A 13,183-nucleotide genomic window follows, 5' to 3' on the forward strand; every position below is an offset into this window, starting at 1 on the left:
TCCTCCATTTCTGGGAAGCCCCCAAATGATTCTATTTTATACAAAAATTATCAAGGATTTGGTCCAATTTAATGGTGCTTTTTATGATGATTTGTAGTTTTTAAACATGGCCTCAATGCACTGTTTGCTCTCACATTGTCAAATGGTTAAAGCCAGTCTACAAAAACCCTAAAAACTAAGTAAAGAGCTTGAAGGTGTTACATTTTTTTCCTCACCACAAATTGGCAAAATCAATTATAATGCCAGTTAAATTACAACATTAGTCAGTTCTTGTCCCAAAAGTTGTTTTAAAAACAAAGTTTTGAGCACACAACAGAAGTTAAGCCATGGTTCTGCCACTTAATTCAGAATTATTTTTTTCTCCCCTACACAGTGGAACATGAATATTTTGTAGGCCTCTCTTATGTAGAGCTTGAGCTGCTCCTTCTGGAGTCAAAGCCAAAAGAAACTAAAAGATAACACTCCAAACTCCACCTTGATGTGGATCAGGGAACTACTCACTGTATTTTGTCTTGGTCAGGACAGAGCAGTTCTCTGAACACTTATCCAGAACCATCTGAGGGCCAAAGAGGTTTGGACAACATTCCAGCTTGATGCAGGTTTTCCTGCAGAAATCTGCCACCCGATCTGCCGTCCTCACAACCTCCACGGTCGCGCGGTAGCTCTTGCCTTTGTATCTAGCATTGAAAATAAGGTCATAATTAGGAATCTTCTAATTACCAGGATAAAAGGACTTCCTTGAAAGGTGTACAAAAATATTGAGATCAAACTGAGAAAAAATATGAGCAATGACAAACTTTATGGACTGCCAAGTCCAGGAAACAAGGGGCTCCTGCCTCTTATGTCAAATCCCCAGATAAAGAAAATCCATCACAGAGATGGCTGCAGTATCAAACACAGCAACACTGCCCTATCAACAACTACAAAACACCATCTGAGGGGACTGCCCCACAGTTCAGATACTTTGTTTTCTTTGTTCACAGATGGTTTGCTCTATCTTTGCTTTTATGGGACTGCAGAAATGCCCACTGTGACATGGACAGCTCAATTTGGTTCCTCAAATCAAGGCTGAGAGCATGCACTGAGCTCATTCAGGTAAGAGCAGACAGCTTTTGGCGAGCCTTTCTGTGCTCATCCATGGAGGCAAGGGGACCACTGCCACATTTCCAATCAGCTTTTGTCTAACTGCTGAACAATTCCCTGGGACAGTCACTTGCATGACTCCACATACTGCTCCTGTTTGATTTAAATGAAGAAATTACTCCTTTTTGTTCACCAACACTGCCATTACACTGAAAGAGCTGCACTGTGCAATATCTGCCAGAACTGCTCAGCATTTCTGCCTTGTCCTCCCAGCACAGCTACGAGCATGTGCTGATATCTACCAGACATGTTTCAGGCCTGCAAGTACCTAGTTAATACCTTGTAAAAACCAGGTGTATCATCATAGTCCAGATACCCCTGCTGTCACTACTATGGCAAAATAAAGCAAACAGGAACTTCAGCAAGACTAAACAAATATGTTTTTCTGTATTCCTCAGCTACACCTTCTATTTACACTAACCTTTGTCATCTTCCTATTGCCCAGTTCAGAGCAGTCCTCCAATATATGGATATATGTCTTTTTATACATTAAACTGATGCAACAAAAGAATTACTGACACGTTCAAAATTATGTAGGGAAGTGTGCAGTGGCACATTGGGAAAAATCTAATCTCTAATATGCAAACACAGTGACCTAATTACAAAACCATCCCTAGACTATAAAGGAATATCTGGACTTATCAAATATATGCAAATATGTTCAGTGCTCTTTTCCTAGCTGCAAAAGTAATCTTGCAAGAAGCTTCAACCCAAAAAGCTCAGCAGGAAAACTGGGAGTGCTTTAGGGTAGACTGCTGTAGAAAGACATCTATGTCAGGCCATTTCAAAGCTTCTAACTTTATTTCTGAAGAATCTTTTTCCACTAAGAAATTTGGGTGGAAATGCCTGAGAAGCTTCCCAAGCAGTACATGTTTTTGCTTTAAAACACTGAAAATTATCTTCAGATGAATTAAATAATCTTAAACCTCAGACCCACAGGTCTGTCAGTACAATGTTGTACCAGTGCCACACCAGTCTCTAGCTGCTCACATGCCTGTAGCAGAGTATACTGCCTAATTATGGAGCGTTAAAATCACATGCACTCCACCAGAACTCATAAAGAAATTTATAAAGAATTCAACACTTAATGGCTGTTGGCATCTTGATATGTTCTAAGTGATTTTTCCTCCCCTGAAACGTAAGCTAAAGCACAGCCTGCAGAGAACAGCTACTGGGACTGATGAGCCAGGGAACAGGAGAAGAATTTACTTGGCTTTTAGGGTCTCTCCATGGCCATGCCAGGCAGCCTCTTCATCCAGCTGCAGCTCTCGCAGGACACGGCTGGGTTTGTAGGCGGCGTTGATCAATAAAGTGAGAACCTACAGTGCGGGAGGGAAGAGCAGAAAACATGTGTTAGTTATTTGTACAATAAATCTGTTTTAAAGTGCCAGGGCAGAATAGGAAATTACTCCTATTCACTCCTATCTAGCATCAAAGCACTCATTCACAGCAGGATTACAGACACCTCCTGACAGTGCCAAAATGAACACTGAGAGCAGCCGACACTTTGGGCCTTCCCAGCCCTCAGAATTTGTCTGCAGAGTCACGAGTGTATCCAGCAATTTCCAAGTCATTGCCCTTGAATTACACATCACTAAACTAATGCCTGGGGCTAAGAACTCCCAAACTTGCATAACCTTGGCTAAATCTGAGCGATTATCTTAAAGATTGTACATCATGTGAAGATGTGCCAAAAAGCGCTGCAGGATTTTGCTGCCTGCTAACCTACTGCTAACAACAAAACCATAGTGCAGAATCCTAAACTCTCATCTGTTTTGTTTCCAAGAACCAAGATAAGGTCTGTATTTTAATAAAATGATAATTTTTTGAGTACTGTAAAGTAACTTGGAAGTTGTGAATAACCTGAAGCTAGTGGGGGATAGTACGAAGTGTGCACTGTAATTGTATTTTTATTCTCACTATGTGCTTATTCCAAATCATTCCCAACTGCCTGCATAACAACCCTGACATTACAAATTTTCAGTTTTATTGCTCCTAATGCAGCAGTCCAGAAATCAAAGGAAAGCATGAAATATAATGCAAGCACCAAACTCTCTCTAGGATTCCTACGGTGAGTAAGACTCACTCACAACTGAAATGAATACAACTGAGCATACTGGCTGAACTTTCAGCACTACTCAGCACCTGCACATCAACAGGATTTGTGCACACTTTCTGCTTTCAGGCAATGAAGCAGAATAAACCTTCAAGATTAAATGAAGCTGCCACAGAATTTCACATTTGCTCTTTTGCAGTTCTTACAATAAAGTACTCAAACAGGCAGGAGGGATAGGGTACTTTTCTGCATGCCAAAATGCACTTTCTTCAATAGTCTGCTTGATTCTTGACAACCAGACTCTTGCTTTACAGCATATTTGTGAGAAAGTCTTTCTTAAGGTCTCTCCTAGTAAAGATACTTGGAGGGAAGGTAAAAATGCCAGGTATGTTGAGCCAATTCTTTAATATAAAGTGATCATTTCATGACAGCTCAAAAGTGTGCATATCCAGTTAGTTATGTCTTGGGAAATTTCCAGCCTCTCAGGTCAGATAGTAACAACCTCATGATCCTTTTTGAAATTTAAGAAAAATAATTATTACATTAAAGTATCTGTAAATTTGCTGTGAAACACACCTTCTGAAGAAGAAGCTCTCTGGCATTAAAGAACAGCCTCCTCCTCCCCCAATTACATTAAGAAGCCAAACTATAATTTCACCTGATCTATGCAAATTGTATCTAGCTTAAAAAGCAGACATAACTATTTTCATTCCCCAATTACTGAATGTAGTTTGCCATTTTGACTAAGAAAATCTGTATTTTGTCTGTTTTACCATCAACAGTGCAAACCATAAAGGAATTTTGGGATTATCTCCAGCTAAATTCTGTTAATTAAAATGGAAACATTTATTACAGCTATAAAAAGATATTAACTCCTTTGATTGTGGTAATTACAGGTTATACTGTTTTAACAGAAAATAAAATTTAGCAGTAGAAGGCTGAGTGTTATTTAGTTAAATGAGAGGCTTTTACTCTTATCAGCCATTCATAAAACCATTCATGATTTATACTTTATTATGTGCAAAAAGACACACTTTTACTTATCATCAGCTTAAATTTCTGAATTACCATCTATAACTAGAGAGATACTCTGGTGTTTAAGATGGACACTGCTTTTTGCAGTGTGTCCATCCAGCTCACCTCCTTCAGCACCAGAACACAATTCCCAGGTCCCACGGACTGGGGGAGCTCTGCAATCCTGCCTTTGTTCAGGTAAGGCCCCGAGAAGCACCGGTGGTTGAAGTAGATCTTTGGGCAGCAGTACTTGCCATTAATTACCACTGAGAAGTGAGAAATGAGAAAACAAACATTTAAATCACACGCTGCAAATGCCCCAGGAAAGAATCTCGCAGTACGTAACAGTTTATCTGCTGGGAAAAAAGGAGGGGAAAAAGGCTTGAGTGACAGGGATTTGAGGTATTTTCTATGTCACATTTGCAATGGCAGCATTAGTTATTCCACGTTGTCAAAACATTTTTCATACTTCACACCCGTGCTTGCAAATTGTCAAGCTGCAGTAAATAAAGATGGTCATGTATCAGAAAAGAAACATTTCCTCCTGGCTAGTCTGCTGCCTCATGGTATCATACCAGTAAAAACAACAAAGATAATCCCAGCTCTATGGTAGCAGAAGCAGTTCCTACACAGCAATTACAGATATATTTTCTAGTAAATTTTCTCTCCCCCAAACTTCTGCCACCAGAGAAACTAGCAGTTATTCTCCACTGTTTATACCAAACTGCAGCATCACATTCTTTTGCATTTTTAGATTCATTTCCTTTGATTAACAAACAAAAGATGTAGCAACTGATAGACTGACCTTTGATGAAGTGACATCAAGCTCTCTGAATCTATTTAATGGTTCAGCATTGCTCAAAATTCAAGTATTAATATATATTGCAATACATTTATGTACAAAACCAATATTGTTGTACCCAGCAGCATTGTAGTTTTTCTTGAGTGAGCAACACTACCACTTAAAAGACCTTACATTCAGCAGTTGAAAACTGGTAGATAAATAAATGAAGTAAAATTTACATTATGACTCTATTAAAAGCCAATTAAAATTATAAACAAGGACACATAATTTTTGTCTTGCTTTCAGTGAAGCTTCAGATGTGCACTTCACTGTACAGAAAACAGCAGAGGAGGAGGCACTGAGTTGCCAAATGGATGGATCTGTATGACTTCCACCAGCAGATGTACTTATTCATCACATTCCTTCTTGCAACAGTTGAGAAAATTATTAGATTTTGCCATCTGGCACACAAAGCAGTTTGCTGTTTGAATTGGTTTTATCACCATGATGAAGTTAACAAAAAAACCAGAGAGATCTGCTTCCCAAAGCCAGAATCCAACAATTCTGAGCACAGATACAGCACACCTGCTGTATGTGTGTGATACAGGTGACAATAGAAGGTGACCTGCACGGTCACAGTACACATTCAGCTTCACACATCCTCTGCTGGAGGGGCAATGTTTTGGTGTTAAGAATCTGATTTCCAGGCTTAATGCACATATGAAATGCAGAACACAAGTAACTGCAAGTTTTTGTTTGTTTCATTAATTTTTGAAGTTCAACAAATCATCAAGGGATGAAAATCTCCAAACCCTTTCGTCCTCTTCCCTCCCCTAACAGGACTGAGCAGGTGAACTCTTACAGGATATTGCCTTTGTTAGTCTGACCTCTGTGATCAATACCTGAATCAGAAGAGTTCAGTTCCTGGTTCTTTAGTCCATCATGAACTGTCCTTGAAGATAAAATTCTGAAATTGAAAGGAGGTTGGGAAAACAGACAGATAGTTATGACAGTCACCTCTCTGTTACTAAAACACCATAACACATATTTTCCTCAGCTCCAGCCTTATTAACCTGCTTTTTATATCTCCCCTGTTTCACAATAACATGCAGAAACTACCAAATTCCATTTGGAAAGGACTTCTGTCCTGCTACAGCCAGCAGCAATCCTTCATTGCTTGAAGTCCATGGGCCACCACGGTGACAGACACCTCCCAAAGCTACCACAGGAGTTTATGTCCCCTGGCTCCTTTTAACATCACATTCCCAGCACAAGGCAGTGTAGCCTCACCTTATGCATTCTGAAAAAGCTGGGTTTTAAACGAAATACAGCCAAAATGACTCCAGTACTCTGTTAAGGATCCCAACTGCAAAACATGGGGGAACAGTCTGCTCAGTATTTTAGGAGCAATGCAAACACTGGCAGGGCTACTGACAGCTCTGGTGTTTGTAAAGCTGTAAGAGTCAATAAAGCCAACTGTGAGCATTCCATAGAGCATTTCTGAGCAGGCTGAGAGTTCTTTTTGAACATCAGCAGAATCTATCAGCACTAACACAAATGGACTGTGGAATCTCTCAACCCTCAGTACAGCACTTTTGAAAATCTACATCTTCCCTAACACAGCATATTTTCCAATTGAAAAATAAAGAGAAAAAACTCAACAAAAAAAAAAGAGCAAATAACCTGTTACTTACTGTTTCTCTGGTTGGACTACTGCAATTTTTTTCTGCTTGTTTACTGAAAGAAAAAAAAAAAAGAGCAAAATATGACAGACAAATAAATGAAGCATCTAGAACAAACATATATTGTTTATATATATATATACAATGGATTCATTTCTTAAAGTTATACAGCACAAGGGATCTATGTTCCCATCACTGCAGTGTCAGACAACTGACCCAGATGCATGAGAGGTACACTGGCCCAAGTAATTTGAAGAGAACCAGAAGGTTTATTCCAACTTCCATTAAAAATTCTTTAAATCAAGCATGCATATGCCCAGTTTTCTGTGAAATCTAACCTTCTGTGCCTCTTTATTTGCATCAGAGCCCCATAACCACCTGTACTCCCAGCCAAAAAAGGAATGACATGCTTTCTTTTGCAGCACCCAAAGGTAATATGTTCTTCAGCCCAATGTGCCACTTTACTGGCACGGTAACTTCAGTACTTTAATTTTGAAGTGGGATGAAATCAGCTGGTTAGGAACACCAATGACTTAAGCCAATTGCAATGCAGGAAAACACTATTCTAACCAAGTCAGTCATTTAGGAGATGGGTCCACTTGCTAATTCTGGCTTTCACAACCAGGCAGTAAAATAAAACAAGGTAATGCAACATTATGCCTCTTCAGCAATTCCAGGCTTTGGCCCCAGCAAACTTTTGGATTTTTTTTTTTTTTCAAATAATCTTTTACCTAATTAGGATCCCCCCTTCTTCCTCATCTCTCCTTGGCAGTGCAAGCAGATTAATTTCTCTTGCTTTGACTTGCAGAAAATGACAGCTCATTTCAATCTAAAAATTTTCTTATCTTACTTAATGAACATTGAAGAAATTCTTCAGTTTCTCCAACCCCCATTAAACTTTAACAAACATGTCTCACTAACCAGTTGAGAGAAAACACTGCCTTGTTCTACCTACTAGTGTAGTTAAAAAGGCAGGGTTTACTCTTCAGCACTTTGTCATTAAGGATCATCACCACCTGGGCCATTGAGAATATCAATCCCCTTTATTTTGACTCCAAATATGCACACAATCCACCCTGTTTTGTTGTGGCATTAACTTTACTTTGCACAAGTGCACATTTAAAATCAGTATCAGGGTCAGACACGTGGCAAGAACAGCTCAGACAAGTAAATGCAGAGCATGGGGGATGCTCACACACAGGCAGGATTTCTTTGTTATGGTCAGTGGATTGTCCCTCCAGCGTGCAGGGGCCTCAAGCCAACACTGAGGGGTTTGAAGTTGTACGGCTTCCAACTGGCCCCAACAGCCAGGGGCACAGTTGTGCAACACACAGATTCTCTGTGCACGATGAATGTCTCCAAACTCAGCAATGCCAGCAATAATTCTGCAGTAATTTGCTCTGGCAGGTCTCACCAGCTCTAACCCAACACTGCAAACAGAAGAGAACTGGTACCTATTGCTTTGCGAGGAGGCCTGAGCTGATATCCATTCGTCTCACACCAACCCACTGGAAATATATTCATGGATTCCACACTCACTATACACTCAGGGACGGGTTTCTTGGAGCCTGTTCAGTTTAGAAAAGGAAAAGTTGAAACAAGTCATAACCCCCTAATTCGGTTAACATTTGCTGCACGTTTGTTAGGGAAGCTGCTTTGATTTATGGTGTATCTGGAACACAATAACAATCATTTATTCATCCCCTTTTACTGACCAGATTCTTTCCTGACCTCATTTACTTCCTCCTAAAGGCTGGAGATGGGAATTTTCCTTCCGCAGTTTAGCAGAGATGCACGGTGCATAGTAAGTGCATGCTGATGTACTTCCAATCAAGAAATGGGATTATAATGGAGAACAGCTGACACAGGCTTACTCTATCTTAATGAAGAAACTTTCCTTCCCAGGTCTGGCCAAGGCTTGTTCAGAATGCAAGTCACTCATCTGTGAAACTGTCACAAGGCCCCTGCTTTCCACAAGGCCCCGCTCAGCACTTTGCACGGTGCATGAGCCCAGCACTGACACTGCAATGCACAAATGCCATCTTTGGCTTAAATAAGCAGTTCCAGCCAAGGCAAACTGGAAACAGACAATGCAAGTGGGTTTTGACTATGATTTCATTGAGGAAACAGTGCCAGCTGCCATATTCTGCACACAGTGAGTTTGCTTCTCAGGTCTGGGGGATGGCTCTACAAGCAAGTGTAGTGATGGGCAAGCACTGCTCTCTCCCCCCAAATCAACTTACCCTCCAGCTGAAGCCAGAGATATGAATCTCTTAACTTGGTGACCGTAGCAATGCAAACTTCTTCAGGATCAACTGGGTTCACAGCCTCCAGTTTCATGTTCTCTTTGAATCCGTGGTCAGAAGTTAACTAGGAAAAAGCCAGAACACTTCAGTAAGACACCAGCTGTGTATCCAGGATAGGATATGAATATCCATGAACAGGAGCAACACAAAACCCTCAGTGCCGGCATAACACAGAAAGATACTCAACACTGGCAGAGGAGATTTCAGATAATTAGCACACTGTAAACAAATAAGATATATCAGGAACTACAACGAATTTAAGTTAAAGAAGGCTCTACAGACAGACCTAGCAAAGAATGTATTTGTCCTCAAAAAATAAGGATGCTCAGGCTCACTGAAAGGATTGAGTGTATTCTCAGCAATCAGAAATTCTCTGCTGCTTGCCACCTGAGTGATAAGTCTGACAAATAGTCTGACCAGGTTCTCTGTTCTATCATGTTAACTTGAAAATCCACTTTACGTATGCAAATAACATTCCTGCCTCATCTGAGTTCTGGCAGGCAGAATAGGAAGCTTTCTTTTCATTTTACATTTTTTGGATAAGTAGGGTCGTACTTGATTCACCAGTATGGTTTGCATTTATATATAAAAAAAATCCCTAAAACATAAGAATAGGTATTTATCTGTCTCTGGAGCTCTTGAATTAAAGATAAGAAGTACCAGCCAGCCAGAGGACTCTTCTTCCCAGAGCCACTCTGCAATGTAATTACAGGATCAATACATTATGAATTCTGGAACTAGCCTACAGTGATCAACTCTTCTCAGAAAAGGGATAATAAATTCAGTGACCTGTTTTAAGATGCCACTGTTTACAAGAGAGAACAAGGGCAACAAGAATTCATAGCCAGCAACACTCTCTTCAAAAGCTGGTAATTATTCATTCTAATTTCTTCCCCTAAGCACTGCAATAGCCCAAGTATGGTAAATGGAACTGGAAGGCAGGTGTTAATAATATTCTTTCCTGCTTTGACAAGGTATTGTGCTTTGGGGGACAGCAATTCTGTCACTGAACCAACAAAAGCCCAAAATCTTGCACGTCCTTCAGGCACTGGTTAATGTAAAATGATTATTTGGTAATAATCTAAGATGACTTTGTATTGATTAATACAATTGAAATAATTTTTCAATCTGAAAGGATGGAAGATTGAAAGAGTACCCTTAGTAAATGAAAATAAGGTCTATTAAAAGGCCCTGTTTCCACAGTTACAGGAGTGCCAATGATTGATGCTGTTCTATGTCTCTTCCACGGACTCTTACACATCTCAATTTCACAACACAAACATTTATTTTCAGTCTGCTTTATCACAACTGAAACATTTGGTCCACTGCTTCCCTATCTAGGAAGCTGGCATGCAGCTACTTCAGTGCACTCTCATTTATACTCTCTTATCTCTTCTGCTTCCTGAATTATCACAGGTAAGGTGTTAAGGTGCTCAAATGTGTCCAGAGGAGGGCAACAAAGCTGGTGAAAGGGCTGGAAGGAATGCCCTGTGAGAACAGCTCAGGACTCTGGGTTTGTCCAGTTTGGAGGAAAGGAGGATGAGGAGTGAGCTCACTGCACCCTGCAGCTCCCCGAGGAGGGGACGTGGAGAGGGGAGTGCTGATCTCCAGGGACAGGATGTGTGGGAATGGTTCTGAGCCGTGTCAGGGCAGGTTCAGACTGGACACCAGGCAGCACCTCTTTCCCAGAGAGGGGCTCAAAGCTCCACCCCTGCCAGTGTTTGGACAACACCCTGAACAATGTTTGAATTTTTGCTTAGCCCGGAAGAGGGTCAGGCATTGGATGGGATAATTGGTCATCGCAGGTCCTTTCCAGCTCAAGTATTCTATTCTACTTGGAAAGGCAATTAAAGTAAGAAACAAAAAAGGTTTTTCTCCCTGGAATCAGGGGTGTCACTGAGGCAGCAGAGATTTTCCTGCAGGAGAGCCTTACCAAAGGGAAGCAGCTCTGGGGAGCTGCCTCGGCACCACACTGTTTGAGGTAGTCAGCCCAGTCAAAGTCCTGCCCAGGGTAACCTAGGACAGCAAAGAGCCAAGGGTTAGAGCTTAACAGCTGAGACTCATTTCAAACCCACCTGACACACAGAGACTGAGATCTGCTTGGGTCACTCAGGTTTGTGAGCTGACTTAGGGCTTCAGGGAGCCATGTGAGGTCAGACCATTCCAACCTCAATCATCAATCTGCCAAGCAGACAAGGGCAGCAACTGAAACTTGGGAAAGCAGTTTCACCCATCTTAAACAGTTTCAGAGTACAGATGAAATTCAGGAAAAATTTCTGCAACTGCTGTTGTGTCAGCTCTGAAACTATTTTTTTAAAACAGAGCACTCAAAACGTGCACAATATCAACATGCTGTTCTCTCAAAGACATGTTAAATACTAAGTCATTAAAGGGAGCAGTAAGATGTGCCAAGAGCCTCATCAAGTCTGATAACAGCTGTAGATCTGTACATGTCTGAAGGGAAGTGTCTTAACAAGGACTCCATCAGGAGACAGAGAATCCTTCCAAGAAAAATTATATTCTTCTTGGGGGAAATACTTGGCTTCCCTGTGATCTAAAAAAAGCAAATAACTGAACAGAATGGGGCCCAAAAGTGTGCTGCCATGTCAGTTTGAGGCTGGCAGTAAATTAGCAAGGACACAAGTGCTGCAGTTATTCCACTCCCCTTAAAGGGACACCTGTGACAACAGTTTAAGACATCAAATTTTAAATCCAGTGTAAGAATATATTATTAACATGACAATCTAAAATTGTAGAGAGCCAAAGTTTCCCCCGAGCCTCCTTTTCTCCAGGCACCCTCTGCTCCTCACAGGACGTGGGCTCCAGACCCTTTCCCAGCTCTATTCCCTTCCCTGGACATGCTCCAGTTCCTCAATGTCTGTCTTGTTGTGAGAGGCCCAAAACTGAAGCCAGGGTTTGAGGAGTGACCTCACCAGTCCAATCTAACTTATTCTGTGACTCTTTTCCTCAGAAAGGGCTGAACCACAGAAAGATTTAATTATTAATTTTCTCAGTTTTACCAGTGCCAGTAGGGCTCTCGAGACCTCACACAGTTCAGAATGTTCACCATGTCCAGGGGAACGAGAATAGAAACTTAAAATCTTTGTCAGCTTCAGTTACATGCCTATAGAGTGAGATTTCACTTTTCACATGCAAAATTCTAGGAAATGCTGGTCAGGCAGAGCCACTTTTCACACCTTATCCACGGAAAGCCAGGAGACAAACAGTCTCTGCTCCTCTGATGTAAAGAGTAGCTACAACAAAACATTCTGAATTGTGAGGTGGCAAGTAAGAGAGCAGAGGACGAGGTTTTACAGTACCATGAACATTTCTAGTTTGAGAAAATGAATAAATATTTCAACAGTGCAGGAACACTACCCTATTCCCTTATGTCCTGAAGCAATGTTTCAACAATCTCCAACAGTGCCTGATAGGCTATTGGTAAAAAAAATAGTTAATTAACTTCTGAGTGATAAGATAGCCTAAAAATATTATAAAATATTGGATAACAATGTTCCATTCTGACCAGAAGCAAAAATCCAATGCAAAGACTGCAGGCTTCTCATATCATGTTAATTAGTCTGAAATCAACATTTCTTTCAGGCCTGGAACACTCACTCCATCCATTCCAGCGTTCAGGTTGTTACGCATGACAACCTGAGCCTCCCTCATCCTCCCAAACCCACGCTCATGCCTGGGAAACCTCAGCTCCCCTAACTCAAACCTCCTGATCTGCAGGGCTGGATCTTTCCTGCGCTGCTTTGTGCCATTGCTTTGGCCAGATGCAGTGCTGAGCAGGGGAGAGCAGGAGGAGCTGCACAGCCATACCTGGGGGTGGGCTGAGGTGCAGCCCGTTCTTCAGGCTCCACTGCACCGGGAAGATGCCGGCGCTGTTGAGGTGACAAACGTAGCGCTGGCTGCTCGCGCGCTCGGCTCTCAAGTCATCCATTTCTATCAGGAAATATTTGTCATTGTACACCTGCAGTCAGCCAAAAGAGAACCACGAGCTCTTGTAAGATGCATGTTCTAGTAACTTTATTAAACAGTAGCATTGACTGGTGGAAACTCTTTACCTTGATATACTGGGAGGGTTACGAAAAAATAAAATTAAAAGAATCTTTGGGATTCATAAACCAGCGGACTCATCTGCATTATCCAGAAACTTAGTAAATATAAATAATAAAACTTAATGTCTGAG

The 13,183-nt window shown here is 41.2% G+C and overlaps 1 protein-coding gene across 2 annotated transcripts in view; it reads right to left on the bottom strand.

The window, feature by feature from the left end:
• Window positions 1–13,183, bottom strand: part of SFMBT1 (Scm like with four mbt domains 1) — a 71,655-nt gene that overhangs the window by 7,261 nt on the left and 51,211 nt on the right. For both annotated transcript variants that reach the window (XM_072934943.1, XM_030283003.4), the window contains exons 9-17: window positions 12,814–12,964; window positions 10,919–11,001; window positions 8,923–9,049; window positions 8,134–8,247; window positions 6,692–6,734; window positions 5,900–5,964; window positions 4,340–4,479; window positions 2,353–2,462; window positions 502–677 (exon numbers count right to left, since the gene is read on the bottom strand). In XM_072934943.1, coding sequence (XP_072791044.1) covers window positions 502–677; window positions 2,353–2,462; window positions 4,340–4,479; window positions 5,900–5,964; window positions 6,692–6,734; window positions 8,134–8,247; window positions 8,923–9,049; window positions 10,919–11,001; window positions 12,814–12,964 — 1,009 coding nt within the window. The remainder of the gene's footprint in view (window positions 1–501; window positions 678–2,352; window positions 2,463–4,339; window positions 4,480–5,899; window positions 5,965–6,691; window positions 6,735–8,133; window positions 8,248–8,922; window positions 9,050–10,918; window positions 11,002–12,813; window positions 12,965–13,183) is intronic.

The sequence above is a fragment of the Taeniopygia guttata genome, chromosome 12, assembly GCF_048771995.1.
Source record: "Taeniopygia guttata chromosome 12, bTaeGut7.mat, whole genome shotgun sequence".
NCBI lineage: Eukaryota > Metazoa > Chordata > Aves > Passeriformes > Estrildidae > Taeniopygia > Taeniopygia guttata.